The sequence below is a fragment of the Peromyscus leucopus genome, chromosome 4 (assembly GCF_004664715.2).
Source record: "Peromyscus leucopus breed LL Stock chromosome 4, UCI_PerLeu_2.1, whole genome shotgun sequence".
Taxonomy (NCBI): domain Eukaryota; kingdom Metazoa; phylum Chordata; class Mammalia; order Rodentia; family Cricetidae; genus Peromyscus; species Peromyscus leucopus.
Genome location: NC_051066.1, coordinates 34,491,019 through 34,502,335, shown reverse-complemented (window position 1 = coordinate 34,502,335; position 11,317 = coordinate 34,491,019). Strand labels below are relative to the sequence as shown.

The following is an 11,317-nucleotide window of genomic DNA, read 5'->3' as shown; positions in this document are numbered from 1 at the left end:
CAAAACAGAAGTAAATGTTCTGGTCTATTAGCATCCTATATGGAATAAATCAGTATTAAAGCTAATTAACCCTTTTCAAAGCCATTTTGTCTTGGTTTTTATTTAATGGTTCAATGCTGCTTACAGCATGGATCAAGCTGGAGGAACTCCCTTTAAAAGATAGCCCATTTTGATAGAGGGCAGCAACTCACTAGGACACACATCTTTTCCAGGATAAACTTGACTTCTCAGAATCTACAAAGAACTGACCCGTGTGGCCCCTTAAAAGCCTGACAATAAGAGGAAGAGCCCAACCTACCCACTCAGTCACGCTGTAATATGGTAGCTGATCTCATGTGTTTCTTTTAAAAATTATTTATCTTTAGAAATTTCAGGTTCTTACTCTTCAGGCTACTTCTTGCTGGAGACAAGGTGGGGGTGGGAGCGCGCGGGGGTGGGGGGGTGGGGGGTGGGGGAGGCGTACCTGCAGAAGTTATTTCACTCTAGGTCATATGTGAAATACAAACCCAAGATTTGGCCTTTTTGGAAGAAGCTATGATTTTTTAATAGTGTTCAAACACATAGTGCCAAGCACCCACCCTTCAGGACATCAATGACTACTTTGACATATGAAACCAATGAAAATTATATACATTATTTAAAGAACTCAACACCCGTCCCCCTTCTTGATATGAGCAATCGTGGGGCATACTTTAATATCAAGCTATTTTTTGACTTATAAAATAGATGATATATTTTTGTACATGAACTAAGTTCTTCGTGGTAGCAGAGGAATTAATTTGTAATGTTATGAAATTTTGATTAGCCGGCTGCAAGACCAGAGATGTTTACCCCACGTGTCTGCAGTGTGGCTCCGAGTCTCTCCACACAGATAATGAAATGAACCAGGGCAGTGGGGTTGGGGGTGGGGAAGGGTAATTTATGAAAACATGGAACACCATAATTTTGCCATTTTTCTGCAATAAGGATGGCAAATGATTCATGAGATAAAATGAAATATTTCTCACTGTCATTTCAATGGATCTAAGATTTACAGCTTCTTAACTTGGATAGGAAAAACTCCGTATGCATAAAAATGAATTGTAAATCAATTAATGATGGGGATGGAGGAAAAAAAAATCGGATGGTGAAGGAATGGTGAGAAAATCCAACTAGCAACATATGAAGGGAGTGGCTGTTTACTCTAACCCTTGGGGGAAGGGGCTAGTAAGGGCAGAAGACCTCATTTAAAAGAGGGCCCTGAGGTCAGGTGAAAGAATAGTGTTATGTTAATTGAGTTTATTACATTTAGATTATTTAGACAAACAAAATCAAGTAAGTCTAAATTGGAGTTAAAGAAAAAGCTAATAAAAATTAGACCCAATTGTATAGGGTATGCTAAAAGCTAACAAAGAACATTGAGGATGAGGGCTAAAGGCGTGCGTGCGTGCGTGAGTGAGTGAGTGAGTGCGTGCGTGCGTGCGTGCGTGTGTGCGTGCAATGGCCCACTTCCCCACTCGTTGATACAATGAAAGAAAGCTAGCAGCTGCTGCTGAAGAAGCAAATGCACACTGCCCTACAGGAGTCATTTACCTGGTAGACGAGTGTGGGGATGCCTTGCTTAAGACGCATGGCAGTGGATCTGCAAAGGCTCAGAAGCTTATAGAACAAACCAGCTGTACCACGTGCCATAAGCTAGCATCCAAGGCACATTCTATGCATTTCAATCTCCCCCCCCCCATTCCACTGAAATACAATCCAGTACCTTCCTAAAGAAGGCATCACACAACCATCCCCTAGGTTCAAGTAACTACAACGTGAACACTTCTGGTGGTGACGTGTGCTAAGCAAAGGATTCAATGCCAAATGTGGAGGACAAGGTGGGGGCGGTGTCCTGATGACTCTGCTAGGGCAGTATTTTTCTTAGATCACATCAGTTCCTGAGCAGGTACGTAAGAGATGGAAAGACAGCGACTGATTTTTTGCACTGCACCTTTTAGCACAGGGCCTTTGAGGCTGTCTGTGGCATCTTCAAGGCTTACATACATCATGTTCTGTTCCTGCATTTCACAAGTTAGGTAGCTAATTAGAGACCTAAAATACAAAGTACAGGCATAAAAGGCTCATCATTTCTGCCTCCCATACAGAACTTGTCTCATTACGAGGGTGCCAGATCAATTTAAAACTCCTGTTGCTTCTTTTCTTCATAAGTCAAATGTCATCAGATATGATGTGACACCAGTGACAGTGGACTGTTGACAAAAACCACAAAATATTGAGGCCAGTATCATGTTTCTTTTTTTTTTTAAGTGGCCATCAATTTTACATATTTTGAAAACCAAGAACACTATTTTGACAAATTTTATTTAAGTGCTATCAAGTTGCATGAGCTAGATCAATGGAAAACGTTTTGAGCTGCTTTGTATTTTCTTCCAGACACTGAACAAATGGTGTATTATTGTCCAAGGTCTGTCTGGGAGGGCGCCTTTGCTTGGGATACAGTTTCGAGGGACTATAAGAAACTCACAAACGCCTCCGAGCCCACTCAACCTGGAGGTAGGTAGCCCTTCTCCACCACAGATGGAGAAAGTACTCCCTGTGCACGTGCAAATTAAAACCTATAAAATAACACGGGCATTAGAAAATTGGGCCAGTGCTAAACTGATAACAGCTCTACTGAGTCACTGACAATGAAAATATATAGCGTTTTTTTCTGTCAGAGCATTTATCAACGCTTGGCAACCCTGGACTAACTTGACATGTAAGATGATCAAAATGGATTATGTAATCTTTCCCATTCATTTCTATTGATTTTAGTTATGATAAAATTCATCAGCATGCCTGGAAACGTGGAGGCTGAGAGCTTCTGCTCAACCAAAAAAAAAAAAAAAAAAAAAAAGAAGAGAGAGAGAGGAAAGGAATTCTATTGAGTTGTAATGGCATAAATGTAAACTAGGGTCACGTAAAACTGAAGCAACAAATTAATAAATAATTTTGGTAGTCTCATAAAATAAGATCTGTCTATACAGACACTTCATTTGAGATAAAATGACAAGATTCTAATGTAAAAGAATTAATGTGTGTCATTTAAAATACAGTTTCTGAAAATATCTTCAAACTTTTCAAAACTTCAACAATAATTAAAGTTATTTGTCTGATCAACAAGCAACAGGGAGATGCCAGCAAATGGACCATTTTAATCAGCTTTATTGATTTACGCTTTCGGCTCTTACTCAGTTAAAAACAAGGCACATTAAATACATCTTCTTATTGCTCTACAAATGCATGCAGCTCATTCTGTATATCAAAAGTAATAAATAATGGTGATAAAATACCAAGACAGTTATAAAAATGACAACCCAGCCTCAAACACAGCATTTAACAGTCCAATCTAGAACAATAACCCAAACACAATACAGAAAAGTGTGACAGTATGAGAGCATGCAGTGAGTATGTCCACTCCAGTACTGGACTAAGATGTGATATTCTTTTAAAACACAGTAGGGCTTTTCTACTCCCTAGAGTAAAGTGCAGTGAAAGTCTACAGCATCAGTGACGTCGATATGTGATTACATTCATATGCAAAAGACCTTTTTACAAATACATAAAAAAGAGGTAAAGAAAAAAAAATCAGTGACAATCCCTATGCTGTATTGAGTTAAAATCAGAATGAACATTTTTGTTGTACATATTTTGAAATTGACAAAAATCAAGCCATAAACTAAGGCAGAGTACAAAGCATGCACTTGATGGCAGAAATCTGAAGTTACACTCAGTACAAACAGATTGAGAGCAAGAATATGAAGCATGATGGATATGAGGCAGACAAGCTTAGCTAAACAAGTAACCCAGCATCATCACTGTTATTAGGACAAAGGCGAAGGCTAGTTAAAGGAGTCTATAGCCCTCCAGCACAGATGCAATTCCTTCACCTGAATCCCCTCTGAGGCTCTTGAAATAAATCACCTGATAATAAAAGGCAATCCCCACACACCCAATCCCACACCAAACAGAGTCAACAAATACCAGGTTTATATGAAAAGAAAAAAATGTTTTATTCTCTGAAGGAGTTTGAGTTTTAAAGGGGGTTGTTCCCCTATTTCCTTTCTCCTTTGCTTAAATTGGAATTAAAAAAAAAAAAAAGACTGTCCAGGTTCAATGAGGAACTCACAGGAAAATGCAAAAGCTGGGGTGCTTTATTTACAGGAATGTCATGAAAGCAGTTCATTGCCAAAATGAGTCTCTGGGATTGGTGAAGGAGCGTGTGTCAGAACAAGCCGATTTTGAAGCCAAAGCAGATATGCTCAAATGAAGAAAAGTGCACTTCTCTTTGTCCTTAAAGGAACTTCATTAATAGCAAAGCGTGTACAAACAAGACCTGCTTTCCAAACACAGATCGGCCTGAGCAAGTCCACATTCTAAGCCCAGTCCCTACTGTAAGAGAATCAGGGGTGATACAAGCCATCGTTATCTTGATCTAACTAGAAAGAAAGAGAGAAAGAGAGAGAGGAGGGGAGTACAGATGTAGAATATTGTGATATGTCATTTGGGATGTCTTAAAGGATAGCTTTTCTGCCAACTTAATGTCTCTAGGTTTAAAGTGAACTTTATTGTCATGATAGAAAAACACTCAATTGAAAATCCACATGATCCCATTTATTAAAAACATAATAATAAAAACTTGTGTAAAATGTTCATGCTTTGAAAGAAAAGCTTCAGTGGCACCTGCTGTGACATCACTTGCTCTGTGTCAGGTTACCCTACATAAGTAAAGTATCTAAACTTTGTTTAATAATAAAATGAGTTGGGCTGTCTCGCCCTACAGTTTCTGCATGTTGGAGGGCAGGAGGCTCTGTCAGTGAACTTCCCAGTTCATATTACGATACGCAGACTCATAACGAGGCAGAAAGGCATAGTATAAGCAGAAACAGTAGCACAGAGGAAGGTGTTTTCTGTACCAGTTCACAGAGCCAGGACATAGTCTGTACAACAAAGCCTGCCAGGAGAGAAGTATGGAACAAGGGCTACATTTCCTATGATGCACAGAAAACCAATTATTGGTAGCTTCAGGAAAGGGAGCACATTTAATAAATATTAAGATTACCAGTTATAATGCCAACAGAGTATAACAGAAACATCCTCCAACTGGCATCTGTTAGGTGCATTACTTTTTGAGATCAATGCACAGTCAGTTTTGGTTTTTGGGTGTGTGTGTGTGTGTGTGTGTGTGTGTGAGATCTTCCTTTGATTTATTTTATTTTATTTATTTTTTTATTTTTGGTAGAATGAGAATTTTCCCATTGAGTATACAAAGAGAAAGGCTTTTGGCAAGCACACTGTCTTTGGATATTAAAGTGGGAGGATGCCTTATTTTAATTTTATAATTAAAGTTAACTAAAGTCTGCCCAATTCTTTCTTATTGTCCCTTTGCAAATACTAAGACTATTGCCCACCCCAACAAGAACAGGCCTGACAATCCCACACGCTGCAAGATTCAGGACTTGTGGGATTGAAAACTGTGTTTTATCATTACTCCCTGAAGGAATGGAAAGATTTGGTCTCATCCCATTATATCCAACTTGCCACTCAAATGCTGGTTTGAAAGTAAAAAAAGCAAAGATTTTTTTCTGGCAACTATAATAGTCAAAGAAAGCCAGCAGTGCCTGGGGAAAAAAATGAACTGTTGAGAAGCAACTCTCACTACGTCCCGGCAAATGTCAATGCTGTCTTTATCTTTCTCCTGTGATCCTGGAAGCGTTGGGAGCTTTTCTTTTAGAAATGTAACCAAATCTCAACCAGACCGAAACTTTGTCTTCCCTCTCCAGATTCACCAGTGTTACTCTAGACAGAAAAGGGTGCAGTGTTGCTTGGAAGGGGAGGTAGCAAGAGAGGACTGAGAAGTCTCCCAAAACATGATCATGTCAACAGGTCAAAGACTTTTCTAAGAAGAAAAAAAAAAATAATGCTGTCTACAAGTTCAAGTTCCGGAGCTCTGGGTGCTCACAACATTTTCCAGCTTCTTTCCAATCCTGCGGGGTCTGCCATTAAAACTGATTTGAGTGAATGGATGGAAAGGCAGAGTCAAGTCTGGCAGGTTACAAAATGGATACAAAACGTTAAATCAATGTGCACTAAAAATGAGAAAAACACTTTTTAGAAGCTAGACTGAATGGAAAATACAAATAAAGGATTGGCAGTATAAGTTGGCAAATACACCAACATCTTAAAAGTTTTGGAATGTTTTCCAGTGTTTTCTTTTTTTAAAAAACACGCTACCATAGCCACTATTTAGAGTGGTTTAAGTCATCTCTGGTTGGTACATGGTGCTTGCTGTCCTATGATTGTTGGCTGCGGGTTTACTGGTCAGACTCACAATCCTCCACAACTACGATCCACAGGAATTGGAACTCTTCGGTCCAAGTTCTCTTCAGCAGTTTTCATCAGGATGGCAAGCCGGCTTCCAGAAACCCTTCCTTTCTGAACTGCACTCATGAGCTTTAAAAGAAAATACGGGACACACTCAGCAAGCAGGCCAGCTTTGACTGCTCTTAGCACCTACCCGTTCCCACCGTGCCAGGCAGAGGCAAAATGAAGCGCTCCATCAGATCCAGAGCACACACTCAACTTTTTGAATAGTTCAAAAAGTAAACGTTTCACACTGCTGACAGAGATGGCACCTGCTAAGTAGATAAGGCTACCCTAAAAGCAGATTTAATGAACATCTTTGCCCGTAATGTGCTATTTGGGTCACTTTTTTAAAAAGTTAACTTCAAATATTGGATCTTGAATTCTATTTTTAAATCCTAAAAAGGAATCTCAGGGATAGAGCAAAGATAAACCATGACCTCCTACATTTAATCATGATTTTTCGGTGTTACTGTACCTGACAACTTCAAGTCTTCTAAATTCAAATTCCTTAGTCTTTTTAAACAAACTTATATATCAGTCATTGAAAATGGACTGAGAGATCTTCCCTAAGAATGAAAGTACTCCACTACCTAGATTTTAGCTAATTCATTTTTATCCAATGGATAAATTCAGAATTAGCTCTAAAATTGCATGCAGGGAGTAGGCAAAGGCCTTTAATCTGGAAAGCATCTTACAGTTCTTAGTATAAGACTCGCCCCTTCCTTCACATCAATATTGAGCTATTGACTTCTCTTGAACTAATTTCTTCTTTTTAAAAAAATGTAGAGTTAGTTATTTTTTAAAAGATACATATGAAAATATTTAAAATATTTCAGAGTTAGGGTTTTAGCCTGTGGAGGAGATACATTTTGAAAAATGTGCTCCACATGGGAGTCCTGGGCATGTGCCCAAGGGCCGGATCTGAATCTCCTAACCTTATTAAAAGCTGCTTCACAAGTGACTGCTTATGAGAGATGGACTCCTACATGCACACGTGTCATTAAGCCCAGACCTGAAACAAAGTCCTACAACCAGACAGTCTCCATAGTGATCCTCCCATTATAATGACTGAAAATGTACGCCCATATCCAAAAGCAGACCCTTAACAAGATAAATATGGGCTCCTCATATTCAGAAAAGGACACGATTTCATTAAACAATCAAATGTTGCAAACATGCTTTCCATCTGAGAAATATTTTATCTAAAGACTGCTGGCATCTAAAGACAGAACAATTTTCTGCTTATTGTTTTCTGATTCTGGGAGACCCTTGGAATTTGTCAGAGGTAACAACTGTCGAAGATAGGCATCTCTCTCAGCCACCAATGGTGTTTCCTGGACCAACCTCAACAAACTAAAATTTTTCATTAAGTATTATGTGTATCTGAAAACCATACTGCAAGAAAAAAAAAAATCTAGGTGTGACTAGATTTCATGAGAAAAGGGGCCAGTGTTTTATAACTTGGAAATTATGCTGTGTATTTATTGAAGACATGAATGGTTGCATTCATTTAGAAATGGACAGGAAATACTCAATTATTTAAAAACTCTACAAGAAAACCTGCAGGTGGTTTAAATTATTTTCTATGTGCTTAACTCTACAGAATTCAAGAAAGTTACTTAAAACCAAGCCACACAGCACATCTATTAAATTAGATTCTTATTGTATCTAGAACCCTGAGATTTTCAAGTCAAAATGCTGCTGTTTATTTACAAAATACAGGAAACGAAGCATAAGCTGTTCCTTTGAAGAAGAGTTCTAGAAAATTCTGAGACAATAAAATATTCCCCAGAAAAACTATACAAAAAGAGGCACTAAATGTTTTCTAATTCCTAACCATAAATCTCAAATGCGATTTAAAGTTTGCATTTAGTCAAACAGTTAGTTAAAGAACTAAACATTCTTTTTGTCATGCTGGCCACAACCTGTGAAAATTTTCTGCATTTAGATTCAACAATGCTCTTATCTGCAGCTCATCTCTAGAGAGACAATTACCATTTCCTTTGCCTTGATCTTGTTTGTTTAACTTGACACAGTGAAGAAAGGGCTGACATTGACCAAAATCCCAGCATTAATTTATTTCATGTTCAGCATTCATCATTGCCACGGTGCAAGCAAGACCTGGCATTCACTTGAAATACCTTCCCAAGAAACACTACAGAAAACAGCCTGGCTGCCTGGAAAGCAGTGCATTCTTCAAATGAGCAGAGTCCTACGGACAGCTAGAGATAAAGTATTGAATTTCTTTCCTTTACAGAACTCAACTCGGAAGCATCTAGTATGCAGAGCATCTAGTAGGAAGTTACAGTAACAAACTGTATTTCTTTTGTGGTTATAATGATCCAACAATTGAAACTTTGGTTACTTAAACATCAGAAATGGAAATGTTTAAATTTGCCATCTTGACTCCAGACCATACCTTTCTTCTCATTTGCTTTTCTGGTTTATCAAAATATAAGAATTGAATAATTATATTCTTAAGTGAATATGATTTTTCAATAAATGAAACTATAGGTTATAATCTCTCCTATTTAAAAAAAAGTACTATGTTGCTTCTCAGTGTAGCAATGGTCCAGTCATTACATTCCATGGCATCATTCTTTAAAAAGCATACTTCTTGTGCAATTCTCTAAGCCACAATTAACTTGGATTTAATCTAAATAGCCAAGAAAACTGATACCTCTTATAAAGAGAAGGAAGAGGAGCAGGCACTAACAGAGCCTCATCCTCAAGGACAGACAGATCAACTGTTGCTGGCTCCGGCTACATGTTCAGAATGAAGTGATTACTGAGTAGATTTAAGAATCCCATTCGTAAGATGGGGACAAGCAAATGCAAAGACAAATGCATCTGTCTCATCACAACTCACCTGCAGAAATTCATTGAGCTCAACTTGTCCATTTTTGTTCAAATCCACTTCCCTGAGCATTTCATGTAGTGCATTTTCATCTACTTGCACATTGATACTCTAGACAGAAAAGCAACAGAGGAATGAGGTTTAACTAAAAATAATGTGTAGCCGTCTTCTAATATGACTAGACTATCCAAAAGTTAAAAAAATATGACTTGTGAAAATGCTAATAAATAGTATCTTTATATCCTTCTATACTAAAGCTGATAATAATAACAAAAGAAACCCACGTATTACCTCTAGTACACGCTGAACATCAACAATGGTAATAAAGCCCTTTTCATCTGCATCAAACTTATGAAATCTCTTTGTATACCTGCAACACAAAATTGAATAATGCAAACAGACTTACATAAAAGAGGGAAGAGAAAGAGGATGAGGATGTGGAAGAGGAGGAGGAAGAGCTGTGAGAGGTACCTATCGATGTCTGAAGGCATCAGGCTGATTTCAGTACGATCCGTGAATTGTTCTGATCGAGACTTAGAGCCCATTTCATAGTACAGAAACTTGGTGGCTATTTCAAGTTCTTCCTGACAAAGAAAAGACACATACATAGAGTTCACAGACTTGTAGGAGCTATTGACTTTTCTCTCTTTCTCTTTTTTCACCCAAAACTGATTCTCACTGAACCAGCACGCAGTTTTAGTGAAGTACTAGCACTCCTTTTAGTTGGGCAACTTAAGACACAGTCTAATATGCTCAGATACAGAATATGACTGTAACCTCACACACCCTGTATGCCCACCTGCAATTCCTGATTCTTCCCTGACCTCTGTCTGGCTCCAGGGACCATCCGGGGGGCCTTGGGCTCAGTTCATCTTTTCTTAAATGTCATAGAACATGTCACACGGCCTGAGTTTGACTGCCTCCCCTCAATATAAGGATTCCTGTTCTAAACGTTGTAGCCCTGACGTTTCTTTTTACTGTAGTGTGCTACAGTACAAGAGTACTGTAATGTACTCTTGTGTGCTACTGACTATCAAATTCTACAAGAGCAAATTCCTAAAGCCTGATGATAAGAAAAGAAAAGAAGAGTAAAATATATATGATTTGAACATCTCCTCCACCGTAGCTTGCAGTGCCTATGTATGGTGAGCTATGCGGAAGTTCTGTCAGGGGCCTCTGACAGCCACAGAGACATCATGGCCTACTCTCCAGTCACTCTCACTGCTTTCAGTGCCCCCAGTCAGCTACTGCAACGAGCACTGCCCTTAGCTCTCATTTTGTCACTCTCGTCTCAGTACCTCAAGTGACTATATTATAGTGTATACTGTTAGTAACTTTCTTCACATGTATAAATATGTGCATGCGCGCGCGCGCGCGCGCGCACGCGCGCACACACACGCGCACACACACGCGCACACACACACGCACCCTTCCCCCATGCACATATATTTCTTAATGCCACTTTTATGAGCTTTGACCATGTGACTTACTTTGGCCAATAGAAGATGAATAGACACAAGATATTACACTTTTGAGAGATAGCTTCAAAAGAGAAATCCTGGTTTTCACTATCTCTCTTGTTCCTGTTCCCTGAGAATAACCATGGTTTAGACAGACACAAGTCAATCTAGACACAAAGGAAAAACATCAAATACTGGCTGAGCTGGGTATGGTGGCACACACCTTTGATCCCTGGGCTAAGGTAGGCAGAGGCAGGCAAATCTCTGTGAGTTTGAGGCCATCTTGGTCTACATATGGAGTTCCACGATAGCAAGGGCTACATAGAGAGAACGTGTCACAAAAACAAACATGCACAGGGGCTGTGTTAAGCCACTGAGGTTGATTTCAACATTTATTTATATTATATTTTTATTTATGCCTACATGTGTGGGAAGTATATGCATGTGTGGGGTGCCCGTGGTGTCCAGAAGAGAACATCAGATTCCCTGGGCTGGAGTGACATAAGTTGTGAGCTGCCCAGTGTGACGGTGGGGTGTTTTACAAGCCCTCTTAATAGCCGAGTCGCCTAAACCACTGAGAGGTTGTCAAGCACTATGATCCAGCCAAGCAAAT

General features: G+C 39.1%; 1 protein-coding gene across 4 annotated transcripts in view; it reads right to left on the bottom strand.

Moving 5' to 3' along the window:
* Positions 1–3,168: 3,168 nt before the first annotated feature.
* Positions 3,169–11,317, bottom strand: part of Gpd2 (glycerol-3-phosphate dehydrogenase 2) — a 145,748-nt gene continuing 137,599 nt past the window's right edge. For all 4 annotated transcript variants that reach the window (XM_028874053.2, XM_028873990.2, XM_037204792.1 and 1 more), the window contains exons 14-17: positions 9,716–9,828; positions 9,536–9,614; positions 9,257–9,355; positions 3,169–6,474 (exon numbers count right to left, since the gene is read on the bottom strand). In XM_028874053.2, the coding sequence (XP_028729886.1) occupies positions 6,349–6,474; positions 9,257–9,355; positions 9,536–9,614; positions 9,716–9,828 (417 nt within the window). In that variant the 3' untranslated portion in view covers positions 3,169–6,348. The remainder of the gene's footprint in view (positions 6,475–9,256; positions 9,356–9,535; positions 9,615–9,715; positions 9,829–11,317) is intronic.